General features: G+C 46.5%; 1 protein-coding gene across 1 annotated transcript; it reads left to right on the top strand.

Annotated features, from left to right (window-relative positions):
• The first annotated feature begins 9,574 nt into the window (after positions 1 to 9,574).
• On the top strand, positions 9,575 to 14,396 carry LOC124655574. The gene is made up of 16 exons (XM_047194446.1): positions 9,575 to 9,685; positions 10,321 to 10,390; positions 10,498 to 10,632; positions 10,728 to 10,855; positions 10,962 to 11,213; positions 11,428 to 11,567; positions 11,885 to 12,015; positions 12,299 to 12,361; positions 12,448 to 12,510; positions 12,752 to 12,817; positions 12,910 to 13,029; positions 13,124 to 13,251; positions 13,337 to 13,612; positions 13,702 to 13,829; positions 14,120 to 14,193; positions 14,332 to 14,396. Exons 1-16 carry the CDS (start codon positions 9,575 to 9,577, stop codon positions 14,394 to 14,396), a joined length of 1,950 nt encoding a protein of 649 aa, XP_047050402.1.

A 14,396-nucleotide genomic window follows, 5' to 3' on the forward strand; every position in this document is an offset into this window, starting at 1 on the left:
TCCAATATCGTGTCTCCTGCGTAATATTTGCATTGATTTAGTGACCGCTACTAGCAACATGTAAAATATTATTAACTGATCATGGCATGTAGAAGTTTTTCAAAGTGTTGCAGCCTGTTTCAAACCCATTCGTGTATGATACCACCAACGCATCCGAGGTGTTGTTAGACTCTCTTTATATACGTTGCTAGCTTACAACACTTATACACACTGATTACCAACGGATGTTTTTGTGTTGGTGTAGACCCTTGCAACGCCACCAACGGCCACGCATAATAATCCGTTGGTATAGACGTTACCAACGCTTATGTGAACATTTGGCAACGCATCAATGCGTTGCTGAAGGGGTGGTCCTGTTGTAGTGTCTTGTACATTATGCCAAACTAGTGTAAACAAGAAACAACAAGATGCAATTGCAGGATCTAAAGGAAATAGCTTCGAGCACACACACGACGGCGCCAGAAAAATACTTTACCTGAGACCGTAGTATGAGAGCCTTTTACCTTTCCTCCCCGAGCAACGGCGCCGGAAAAGTGCTTGATGTCTACGGGAGCTTCTATTCTTGTAGACAGTGTTGGGCCTCCAAGAGCGAGAGGTTTGTAGAATAGCAGCAAGTTTCCCTTAAGTGGATCACCCAAGGTTTATCGATCTCGGGGAGGAAGAGGTCAAAGATATCCCTCTCATGCAACCCCGCAACCACAAAGCAAGAAGTCTCTTGTGTCCCCAACACACCTAATAGGTGCACTAGTTCGGCGAAGAGATAGTGAAATACAGGTGGTATGAAATAGTAGTGGCAACGGCACCGGAAAAGTGCTTTGCCCGAGACGAGTAAACAAGCAGTGAGTAACGCAGCAGTAGTAACGCGATAGAAACAGTAAACAAGCAGCGATAGCGATATTTAGGAACAAGGCCTAGGGATTACACTTTCACTAGTGGACACTCTCAACATTGATCACATAACAGAATAGATAAATGCATACTCTACACTTTTGTTGGATGATGAACACATTGCGTAGGATTACACGAACCCTCAATGCCGGAGTTAACAAGCTCCACAATAATGCTCATGTTTTAGTAACCTTTAGTGTAAGATAGATCAACGAGACTAAACCAAGTACTAGCATAGCATGCACACTGTCACCTTCATGCATATGTAGGAGGAATAGATCACATCAATATTATCATAGCAATAGTTAACTTCGCAATCTACAAGAGATCATGATCATAGCATAAACCAAGTACTAACACGGTGCACCCACTGTCACCTTTACACACGTGCAGGAGGAATAAACTACTTTAATAACAAATCACTAGAGTAGCACATAGATAAATTGTGATACAAAACATGTTGCAATCATAAAGAGATATAAATAAGCACCTCACTATGCCATTCAACAGTGAATAAGTATTCTGTGAAATCTAGCCTAAGAGACCCACACGGTGCACACACTCGTCACCTTTACACACGTGGGACAAGGAGTCTCCGGAGATCACATAGGTAAAACTCACTTGACTAGCATAATGACATCTAGATTACAAGCATCATCATATGAATCTCAATCATGTAAGGCAGCTCATGAGATTATTGTATTGAAGCACATAGGAGAGAGATGAACCACATAGCTACCGGTACAGCCCCGAGCCTCGATGGAGAACTACTCCCTCCTCATGGGAGCAGCAGCGGTGATGAAGATGGCGGTGGAGATGGCAGCGGTGTCGATGGAGAAGCCTTCCGGGGGCACTTCCCCGCTCCGGCAGGGTGCCGGAACAGAGACTCCTGTCCCCCAGATCTTGGCTTCGCGATGGCGGCGGCTCTGGAAGGTTTTTGTGGTTTTCGTCGAACGCCCCGAGGTTTTTAGGTCAGGGGCTTTATATAGGCGGAGAGGCGGCGCAGGAGGGATTCTGGGGGGCCCACACCCTAGGGGGGCGCGCCCCCCTTGGCCGCGCCGGGGTGGGGTGTGGTGGCCCTGCCCCCTTCTCCGGCGGTTCTCGTGTGTTCTGGATGCTTCCGGGTAAAATAGGAACCCAGGCGTTGATTTCGTCCGATTCCGAGAATATTTCGTTACTAGGATTTCTGAAACCAAAAACAGCGAGAAAACGAGAACCGGCACTTCGGCATCTTGTTAATAGGTTAGTTCCAGAAAATGCACGAATATGACATAAAGTGTGCATATAACATGTAGATAACATCAATAATGTGGCATGGAACACAAGAAATTATCGATACGTTGGAGACGTATCAGTGGCCAGTACATGGCGGAGGCGGCGGTGGACACGTGTGGCATGGCGGTGGCCAGTACGTGTTTTTTTATATTTGAAATAAGGCGGAATGAAATTTTTTTTAAAAATTGGCCTTTGGACCCGGTTTGTAATACAAACCGGGACTAAAGGCCAGCAAAAATGGCCTTTAGTCCCGGTTTGTATTACAAACCGGGTCCAAAGGGGGGCCTTTGGTCCCGGTTTGTAATACAAACCGGGTCCAAAGGGGGGTTGGTATAAGTGAAACCGCTTCGTCTCCGCGGGGATCAATCCCGCGGAGACGAAGCCGCACGCACAGACGCACGCCGCCAGGCTGCTCCGCCGCACGCCGCCAGGCTGCTCCGCCGCGCGCCCACGCCGCCGCCGCCCGCGCCTGTCGCTGCCGACGCCGTCGTCCACCGCCGCCTCCGCCGCCGCCCCGTCCATCCCCGGCCCTCTCCGCACGCGCGTAGGGCGCCCGCGCGCGCGCCGCCCGCCGCCGCGGACGACATCGCCTCCTCCACCGCGCTCGTCGCCCTCCGCCGCCGCCCGCCACCGCGCTCCGCAGGTATGGTGCTCCCCCTCTCCCTCTCCCTCCTCCGGCAGGCCGACCGGCGGCCGGCAAGTTCTTCTTTTTTTTGTATTTTTTGTTAGATTGTTAGATTATTAGATTAGTTAGTTTTGTTAGTTTTGTTAGATTGTTAGATTGTTAGATTGTTAGATTAGTTAGTTTAGTTAGAAAAGTTAGAAATATTTAGTTAGATTTAAATTAGTATAGTTAGAAAAAAAGTTACAATTTGTGTCGACGCCACCCCCCGCGCGGACAACCTCTTCCGCGCGCGCCGGTAGTGTCGGCACCCCTGCCGGTGCCGAGTCCGTGGCGGTGCCCCTGCCGGAGCCCCTGCCGGTGCCGAGTCCGTGGCGGTGCCCCTGCCGGCGCCCCTGGCGGTGCCGAGTCCGTGGTGGCGCCGCCGTGACATAGAGTTAGGGTCGTGAAATAGAGAGAATAGCGAGAGGAGGAGCGCCGAGTCCGTGGCGATGCCGGTAGTGCCGGCGCCCCCAAAATACGGTCGTTCAATTCCCTCTACCGCTCCCGCTGTTGTTCCCGACCCCCGATCCGGATCGATCGATCCGGGGTCGTGGAACGCGGCGTTAGTACAAAAGTAGTGAAGTTTTTTATTTAGCACAATATCATGTTTTTTATTTATATCAGTATACATATATGATTTGTTTTCGTAGCTACGATGCCGCGACAGCCGCCGCGCCGTGGTCTGACTCTTCTAGAGGAGATGGAGCAGATGGGGGAGGTCCGGGACTGGGCTCCGCCGGGGTGGCACTGGGAGGTCTTAGCTTCCGGGTCGCGCACCTTGGTGCGGAATCCGGGTCCCGTTGTCGACCCGGATATTCTTTGGTGGAGGTCTTATGGGCCACGGTCGTTTCAGAGGGAGCCGGCCCCGCCGGAGGAGGTAGCTCAGCGCATTGAAGCGGAGGACCAGCACGTTCGCCGTTACATGTACGCGTTAGACAACATGTATAGGACCGGATGGAGCGTTATGCGGGGATCTCATGTTAGCTATGCTCCCGTTGTTGTTCCGTGGCTTTGGGGGTACACCCGGCGCGGCTCGGGACCCGGTCGGCGCCCTCTAGGACCCGGTCTGCGCGGTTGAGTGGTTGTAGTAGTGATTGATATGTATTAGGGTTAAATAAACATGAACCCGATCTATCTATGCATGTAATCGCACTATCTGCTTTCAGCACTATATTATCGATCCTTAGTTAAGAACTACATATGTAACTCCATTTTCAGTTTTCGCATTATCCTTAATTTGATCATATGATGGTTCCTATATATGTATAGCTTGCAGGTCGTTGTAGAAAGCATGGACGAGAGATGAATTTGAAGAAAATTTCATGGAGAACCTCATAGCAAACGGTACTCGGATGATCGCGACGACGACGTTATTCCGGATGATGGCGGTGACGATGTCACCGCAACTTATTTGAATGACTCCGGTGAGGGAGCGGAGAATATTGAGGAAGAAGATCCTAGTGGCGCCGGTGAGGAACAAGATCATCATAATGGCTCCCGAACTGTAGTTATCACCGAGGTATATAAACTAATTAAGCCGCTGTTGATCGACTAGATGCATTAACTAATTAAATTGTACTGACTATGAATTATTTCTTTTTAGCCCTCCGGATCGAGCACTTCTTCTGTAAAGTCGAGGAAGCGAGGCCCGGCCAAAAAGTTGGATGACGGTGTTAGGCACGACATCACCCACATCGAAAAGGATGGTAAACCGATTGCTCCAGAGAAAGGTGCAAAGGCATTTATAGCTCAATGCGGAGTGCTTGTTAGGGACCACGTCCCGATCACCGTTCGAGAATGGCACAAGCCGAAGGGACTAGTGCTTTCTGCAGAGGAAGAAGGTCAAGGTCTTTATATCGATGATGTAGCCAAAAACAGCATTATGGACAAGCTCATGTCACATTTCAACATAGTACCCGAAGAGGGGGTGACGCTGAAAAGGCCAAGATGGAGCAGGCCCTCCGCGAGTTTGGCAAGAAGAAGATGGCCGAACTATTCAAGAGCCACAAGAAAAGATTGCGCCGCCTTATCAAGATAAAGAAGACTCCGGACAATGAGAAGGTAAAAACTCACCGGGAAGAATTCGTGAAGTACGGCACGGAGTCGGAAGAATTTAAGAGAAGGTCGGAAATAAATAAGGCAAATGCTGCGTTGAAGCTATATCACCAAATTCTGGGTCCAGGTGGATACGGGGCTAACCGTCCTAAGTGGCAAGCAGCTGAGGCGGAACCGACCGATAAAGGGATCGAGATTAGGGACACACGGTTGGATCGAACGGTGCAAGGAGTGGTTCTACGGGATTGGGGGAACGTTGCATCCAGAAACGAGGAAGTGCATCTATAAGAAAGCTCATCGAAGGTTCCCATTGATGCCCTGGAAAGAGCACATAGGGACGTGGAGGCGGGGTTGTTCCAGCCCGAAAGAGAGAACGATGAGCTGACACGCGCCCTTGGGAACAAAGAACACGGCGGACGAACACGAGGCACGAAGGCTCCGTTCCGTGGAAGTATGGCTTTCCTGCGGAAAGGAAGAGATTTCCGATAAAAGCCATGAGAGGAGGAAGGCAAGGGAAACAGACCGCCTGGCTAACTTAGAGGAGGGTATGAGCACCATGAAAGCCCAATTAACCATGGTAACCCAAGTACTTACATCTCGGATGGCTCGGGGGCAGGCTGTAGATCCTGCATTGCTCAATGCCATCGCCCCGCTGCAATCTCAACCACACCGGAAAAGCGAGCGTGGCTTCCTCTCAGCGAGTGGATGATGATGATGATGATGACCAGGTGGTCGAGCCTCTTCGCTACCCCCGTGCATGATCTCACTGAGAGCCGTCCTTGTGAGCTGCATGTTAAAGTTTTCAACCTATCCTTCAAGGCGGCGGTCGGCATCCTCTTACCTACAAGGTCTTACCATTGCCGTTCGGTCCAAGACGACTTTGCTGTTGTGATGGTGGATGAAGTGATGAGAGATTATGAGGGGTTGGTGCTTGAGCACCCTGCAGGTGAAGATGGGGAAATCAAAGACTCGGGAGAAGCCCGTAGAACCACCGTGCAATGGCGGAAGGAGAACATTGTGTTTCCGGGTGAGAAGCCAACAAGCATGCCACCTCCGCCTCCTCCGCCACCCGAGTCTCCTCCGCGTGATGATTCTCTTGTGCGCGATGATGATTCCCCTATCCATGACCCGGTCTGCTCCGCGTGAAAATACTCCGCCGCCTCCTCCTCCTCCTCGTCGGGAGACTCCGCCGCCTCCACTTAAGCAAAAGAGGAAGCGGTCCGCGGCACCTCCTACGGCTCCGAAGAGATCATCAACTCCAATGAGGGCACGAGACTCCGAGTTGTTACCACATGAGCGGACCGAAGAGCAAAAGGCGTTTCTTGCGCCGAAGAAGATGTTTATTCCACCGCGAGACGGTGAAGCACTTTGCCGAGACGAGAATGAAGAGACCTGAGCTGAGAGCTGATTATGACCGCTCTCTTGGACAGATCCTCTAGAGCGAGCAAAGAAGCAAAAAAGTCGCCCGGCTTGGACAGCGAGGACATTCGGGCCGCACCCCACTTCATCGTGGAGCCATATCATGATCCGGAGACGGCATCGATGATCGAACGGGCGGCTAGAGCTCGAGGAGCATCGGTTGAGTACGAAGATTACTATCCAACGGCTCAAGTGGTAAACACGTATAGATACGGAAAAGATCTAGTCAAACTCGGCGAGCTCGCGCGTCCTAGGGACTCGGATGCGAAGGTTGCATGAATGGTACCTGAAAGCCTGTCGAAGAAGTGAAAGCTACCTCACGGTGTATCTTAGAGATGAGCATTACTTCCGGGGGAAGACGAGATAAACCTTGAGTTAGAAGAAGCTGTTTCGAGTTATTCAATCAAGACGCCCTCGACAAAGCTGTTATCGGTTGCTACGCTCCGTAAGTGATTTATTTGTGTAATTAAGTTTGTAGCTCATTCATTTGCACTAACAATTATCCTTATTATATTCTTTGTGTACGCTATACATTTAATTATGCAGAATGAAGAAGCTGGAATACAAAAGAGGCAAGCTCCTACCGCTGGGGTTCATAGACCCAAACACGGTTCATGAAGTTACGGTTCGACGGTACCCCAAGGACACGAGAGGACAACATCGTAATGTTTTTAGAGAAGCAAGCGGACAAAGAGGATATATTCTTTCCCTACAACTTCAAGTGAGTGTTATATATAACATACATTATGCTTGTGCACCTTCCACTTTATTCTCGTAATCATTGAGCTATGCTTGTGCAGTTTCCACTTTATTCTCCTAATCATTGATCTTCACCTTGGAGTCGTAAACGTCATGGACTCGAAACGTAAAGAATATGCGGAATGGGCGGACATGGCTGCCATCCTCCGGAGGTAGTTTCAATCAATTTCGTATTGGCATCTTCATCTGCTCTAATTCGAAGATATCATCAACTAATCAATTACTCATTTACTCATTATTTTTTGCCGGGCAGGGCTTGGAAACGGTTCATCAATACTGTTCGGGTGAATGGAAACCGGAGCTTACATTTAGAGATTACCCTGTAAGTAGTACTATATATATAGCTATGTCCGTGAAACTTTATATATGATATTTACTTTCAATACGATGCTTGATTATTAGTTTGATCGAACTATTTTTTCGTAAAGTGTATGAGGCAGGAACAAGGGAATAACTTATGTGGATACTACGTATGCACCTTCATGCGTGACATGTCCTGTCCCAAGGGTGGGGATGCCCAAATACACCACACTCGTGTACGATAACAAATTTTCACAATTAATCTTAATTAGTACCATCTATTGTATTGAGTTCCATTCATATATTGATCTCCTTTTTTAAATATAGATGACACGCCTGCGGAACACTCTCATAACAGCAGATCAAATAAAAGCAATTCAAGAGGAAATCGCGGGATTCTTTATTACCGAGGTCCTTACCCCAGGTGGAGAGCACTATCGGCGGATCGTGACGGGGGACGAAATCCGTCGAGGACATGTTGTATTGTAAATATGCATGCATTACGTGTACTTGTTGACGATGTCGTGTACTCGTTGACGATGTCTATATATATTCATGACGATTTTTTGTGGTTTCTTGAATGATATATATGCATTGCTGAAACTCTGCCGTGGCGGAGAAACGCCTGTTTCTCTGCCGCGGCGAGACTTGCTGGTACAGCCTAAACCTGTGCCGCGGCGAGAGAAATAGCAATTCTGCCGCCGCGGCAGAGGAACCTAGGCCCGGTTCGTACCACGAACCGGGACCAAAAGCCTTCCACCGCGAGCTCCCGGCCGCACCACGTGTCGAGGCCTTTAGGCCCGGTTTATCTTTGAACCGGGACTAAAGGGTACCCCCTTTAGTCCCGCCTAGTTGGTCCCGGTTCGGGAACCGGGTCTAAAGGCCCAAATGGACCGGGCCTATTGCCCCGTTTTCCACTAGTGTGGACTGTCTGATGAGAGTGAATGGACGGCTGAGATCTTATTTTCCAACGCAACTTCGTGCCTTTATAAGTAGTAGAGATGACTGGGAAACCGAAGATTAACGGGACACGATATAAAAGGAAGATAAAAAAAAGCCAGGGCTAACCGGATAGTGATCTGGAACTGCCGGTTAATGCAGAGTTTAACACACAAAATTAAAAAGAAATCCGAAAAATGGACTTGCCGATCTACAATGGTTAGGGGTGCATGAACGTTGAAAAGCAGGACGCGTCAATGCGCGATTGGAGAGAAGGAGACGTCAACAGTATCCAAAATTTTATGATTTAAGCAAAAAGGGTCAGCTTTTATATAGTTATATATAAGGCTGCTCATAGTGGGAAGTAACTTAGACTAGTAACATATGTCATGTTACTAGTATAGGTTACTACCTTCGTAGTGGGTAGTAACTTATATGTGGTGTCATGCATTGTGTCATTAGTATGTTTTGTAGACTCATCTTGCATTGGGGTGTGTGATGTTATGGTAACATAGCTAGTTACCACCTCATTCTCTTTCTTCATTTATTAGCATGTCATGTCACCAAAATGCCTTGGAGTGTGTGATGTTACTAGCTAAGTTATTCCCACTATGAGCAGTCTAAGGCACAGGCTATTGATAGCTTTGAGCTGTCCACAAGCTGTCCATCGGGGAGGGAGCGGAAAAGAAAAGAAAAGAAATGGAAGTAGACAGGACGGAGAGGAGAGAGAACTAGCGAAGAGATCACGGCCGTTGATTCTTAGACGATCCAATGGCGCGGAGGCACGAACCGTGGGTGTTTCGTTTCGGCCAATCAGGAACTAGGTCTTTGCCGAGTGTCTAGAAAAACACACGGCAAAGCTTTCGCTCTGTCACGGCACCGTCTTGTTCGACCGCAGTTGCCACGTGTCTCATTGTTTTGCTGAGTATATATTGTTTGCCGTGTGTTTTTAGATCTTTGCCGAGTAGTTTCTCTTTGCCGTGTGTTTTTCAAAGTTTTGCCGTGCGTTGGTTTATTGCCGTGTTTTTTTTTTTAAATTTCACCGAGTATTGTTGCTTTGCCGTGTGTTTTTTGACGAACACACGGCAAAGCTACTCTTTGCCGTGTTCCGCAGTAATATACACTCAGCAAACAATCTTGTACACGGCAAAACCAAATTTTCCGGCAGTGAATGGTGAAGCACTGCCTGTTGTCGCACAACGACAACGAAGATAAGAGTATGAGTAGCTTATCACCATTGGTTAGGTCGACGACGAGGTCGAGCTCCAACTCGAGATGCCGGTGAAGAGCACGGTGCAGGTTCCGCCCGAGGTCGCGGTGCTTGTCGCTGTCATCTCCTCACCCGATCCCACTGCTCCTTGGAATGGTGCGGCAAATTTATCAAAGGTAGAGCAACCGTGACAATTTGGGAGAGGAGCTGAGTGTGAAAAGACGAGTGAGAGGAAGAAGAAAGAGCGATGATGCTAGTTATGGTGGGTGTTCCCGAAGAAACGTGATGTTTCCCACGCGTGCATGGGTCCGAAGACAACGAGCCAGACTCGGCAAACAATCCGTTTCGCTTCCCAGCCAGGCATGCCCTAGATGATTTCCTTCGGCGTGGGTGGGGTGGACCGGCCCGGGAGCACGTAGGCATCATCGTCTCGTCCGTCCCCAACTCCGGACATCGGAAACCGGGAAACGAAAACGTTGTCGCCGCCGCCATCAGGTACGAATCGATCTTCCGACAATGCAGGCCTCTTCTTGCCTCCTGACTACCCACAGCTCGTAACCCTAGTTCCGCTTTGCCCCTCCCCAACGATGGGATCCCAATCACAATCAGCTGCAGAACAGCACCATAACAACAAATCTAGACACCCTAGTAATAGTATGCGCGTATGCTCCGGATGCATGTCATTCTGATTGTTCCCCCATGCCTCGTCTCGTCCCTGATCCCGTCCTGCGCGCGCGCTCTGTTTCTTGATCGAGCTCGCTTCTTCAGTTCGATCGGCTAAATACATACTACGGGTTTATTTTCCGCCTAGGTTGCAAAGATGCTGCCCGAGACAGGTGTTCCCGCGAGCAGGAAACGAAAAATCGGCACAGATGATGGAGGTGAGCGAGCCATTGTTTCTGCCACTTCTTCCCTAATTTATTGCACAATTTGTACGGCTTTATAACCGCACCCGCCTTTGTGTTGTGTACAATGCTCCCTGAACCAGGAGATCTGCATCTGGCCAGCCCTTGTGGAGAAGAAGAGGAAGTCGGCAGCTCGAGCGGTTCTTGCCAAGTAGTCAGTGAACAAGCTGCTTCAAACTGGGCTCAAAGTGTTGTATCGCTCACTTCGTCTGATGAGGGTGGCTACTTTTATACACATCGGTTAACTTTGCATGTTTTTTAAATCTAATTACTCTTCATATAGTTCGTGGCTGAAAATTAATTTCTTGTGCAGGCGGTTCCATACATCCTGCGTGCACAGGCATAGTATTTCACCACACCAAAACTAGAGCATGTCTTTTGACTTCATCGAGCTTGTTTAGATCTAGGGATGATGAGAGAGAGATCAGTTTCAGAACGGAGGTCGGTACTGCCATTTTTTTTGTATCATCTATTGCTTGCCTATTTAAGATCAATCGTAATCGTTGAGCTAACCGGTATTACACTTGCTGTCTCGCTTCATCACCAGACTAAAGTGCGCCTTCCAAATGATCAAATTGTCAATGGAGTTCCGATATTCCACGACGTAAAAAACAACCTTTCTGTTGTCAGTGTGTTGCCAAAAGGTGTTGTTCTTCGTGCAGCGTGTCTAGATCATCACCAGCAGTTTGAGTCTCACAGTCAAGTAGTCTCTCTTCGGCGCTGCTTCAGCTCAGGAGAATTAATGACTAAAGCAGCTAGGATGCTGGCTGGCGATCCAACAAGTGCTGATCCTGAAGAGGTTGTGGTCTCAACATGTGAAATTTCTATGGTGCCCTGTTGATTTCTCTTTTACTTCTGTACATAGTGAAAATAAATGTTGATATAAATGACTCAATTTACCATTATATGCACCAAAATTCATATTTTGTCACACCAAACGGTCCTTCAGTTATGCAAACCTCGCTCAACTGCACTGTTTTTTAACGATTGACTGAGCTTTATTCCTTTTCTAGGCTGCAGCTGATGGACTCTTCATTGATTCTTTTGGGAACTTTGTTGGGTTGAACTGCTATTCTAAAGAAGGGACTACTTTCATAACAAGGAGTACAATTCTGGAATTCGTGGCTGGGTTTCAGAAAGCATGCACCAAAAAGTATGTCCTCCGTACTCTCTGCACTTATGAGCTACATAGTCTCTAATTGGCTTACACATGCTTAGGGAAATTTATAATAGTAGGAATTTTAATTTAATTGTGCCTTGTTGTGATGTCATGCCATGATTTTCCTTTCCTTGTTTTCATTATTGGCACAGTACACATCAGAACACATTTAGTGTCTGACTCCAATTTCTCCTTTTGACTTCACAGTCCATCTTTATCATTTCAGTTTGCACAGTTTTGTATTTGTATGCACGTATGATGCATGGTCTACTTTTTCTGGAGTACTCTTATGAGTTAACCAAATTCTGCAGGAGGGCTAGATCAGCTGATCTTAGACGTAAAATCGGCTCGCAGTACGAGCTCCCCATGAAAAAGTTTGAAATAAAAGGAAGAGCAATCAAGTTGAAAGCATGGTCCCCATCTCATATGTCTGGCTTAGAAGGTGAGAAGAGCACATTCGCTCCTTAAGTACTGCTAAATTCTGAACTATCTGGATAACCATCACCACAATGGTAAATTTACAACGACATTTGTAGTTTCCTTGCCAGTGGTGGTGCAGATTTAACTAGTTTTATGATAGCATCACTCGGTGTTAGTCTGTTAATTAATAGTACGAAATTCAAGGATATGGAATGTGATAATATAATCATGTCCTGTGCTTCATTGCACTTTTTAGTGGTTTGAATTCTGCTTACTCCTCTTTGTCTCTGTCTTTTCAATATTAGGCAGCTCAACACTGGAAAAGAAACAGTCTGCATGTCATTACTGTGATCCAGAAGGTCAATCAGGTTGGACCTATGCCACTTCTAATGTCAGTATCATTGGTATTCTGTTATAGTACATAGTTATTAATTGCTTTACATTGTGTCACCAGCACCGGGAGACCGTTTGAAACGTTTATTCCCTGGTCCTAGTTGGCCAGCTGATGGTGATGATGGTAAGTCTCTGCCTTCTTGCTACTCCCCCCGTCTCAAAAAAAGCTGCTCAACTTTTTCTAGATTTGAATATACAACTTTATCTAGATACGGATGTATATAGATATATTTATACATCCGTATCTAGATAAGTTGTACATTCAAATCTAGAAAAAGCTGAGCAGCTTTTTAAGGAACGGAGGGAGTAATAGTTACACATATATATATATATGCGTGGTTAATCACTCCACCATGTTTCACCAGTATCCAAGGAGGCTGCTAGGAATACGTTAAGGTCCAGAGGTTATCCTGTCCCAGTTAAGCACGATGGTGAGCTTTTCCTTTTCTCGTGTTGATTATTCTATTTCGCTGCACACTTTCAGTTCACTACCTTAACTATTGCACCCTGATTCTGCAACCAGGTGGCATGCGTTTGCTTTGTAATTTTGAAGAGGAATTTGCTGAAGATAACTGGAGTAAACTCACAGAACGAGTTGCTTCGCATATGTCTCAAAGTGTTGTCGCGCTGGCTTCATTCAGTGGTACTGAGTATATAATAAGCTCATCACTCTTCGCCCTTTATTCTTTTTCATGTGCCATTACTAACTACAGTAATCTCAATTATTCCTTTTGTAGGAGATAAAAGGTTTTTTGCTTGCACAGGCATATTTATAGACTGCAATGAGTTAACCACAAGAGTTCTGACCTCGGCAAGTTTGGTTAGAAATTCTGATGATGAAGATAAGGTTGCTGACAACTTGAAGGTAGGCACTGCTAATAATAGTTAACCTGTAATATACTAGTTCATTATGACACAGTTGGTCAATCTCACTAGCTTTATTGTATCAGATTGAAGTGTGCCTTCCAGATAATGAACATGCCACAGGCACGTTGCAATATCAGGATTTACGTTACAACATTGCCATCATTACCATTGTGGGTTCTCACTGTACTCAGACAGCGCAAATCTATGATCAGTTGCAAACTGAACCTCATGGGGAAGTAGCAGCTGTAGGGCGCGTCTACGAATCAGGCAATTTAATAGCCACAGGTGGCACTTTGATTGACAAGTCAAGTGAACTCGATTGCAAAGAGCTTAAGATGTCCACATGCAAAATCACAAAGGTGCTAGATGCATTAATTTGTACATTCTGAATCTGTTACGGTTTGTAAATATCATCTTTCTTTACTTGCTACTTTTGTTTTTGTGTTAGGCTGGGATTGGAGGGCCTCTTATTGATTTTGATGGGAATTTTATTGGCATGGACTTCTACGGCTTGGAAGAAACTCCGTACCTGCCCAGAAATGTAGTGCTCCAAGTCTTGAGGAGTTTTGATGCAAAGTATGTTAATTTCTGTATCCATGTAGATTTTTGTATGGTTTGCAAGTGCTTTTTTCTGCACCACAGTATTCAAGCTGGAGGGAAGCATTTGCCTTCACTAGAATTTTGTCATCTTTTAGTGTCTCCTAAATGAATTTTGTGATCTTTTTAGTTTTTCAATAAATGAATTTTGGGTCATTACAACCTGAATTCAGAATTAGACATGAACTGTTGTTGATGCTTTTGATCTTTTCATGGTGTTTATTGTTCAAGCCTTTTTGAAATTAAAGAAACATTTGTTCTTTCTGTAGGTCTGGTGCTACTGATTTGATCAACTTTGATAACCCAAACAGGTATTACACCTTCAGTAATACATCTTTCATATGTATGTTTAAATGCTATTACCTCCGTTCTGTAATATAAGCCCTTTTAGAAAGCTAAACTAGCTTTCTAAAAACGCTTATGTTTCGGAACGGAGTTAGTATTATTCAACATCTTATTTTTGCTTCTAACTTGTTAACAGATGGCCCTTGCCTAAGCCTTTTTGGTGCTATCCGATATGGCACATCTATATGGGGGAAGGTGTAG

Source organism: Lolium rigidum, chromosome 5 (genome assembly GCF_022539505.1).
Source record: "Lolium rigidum isolate FL_2022 chromosome 5, APGP_CSIRO_Lrig_0.1, whole genome shotgun sequence".
NCBI lineage: Eukaryota > Viridiplantae > Streptophyta > Magnoliopsida > Poales > Poaceae > Lolium > Lolium rigidum.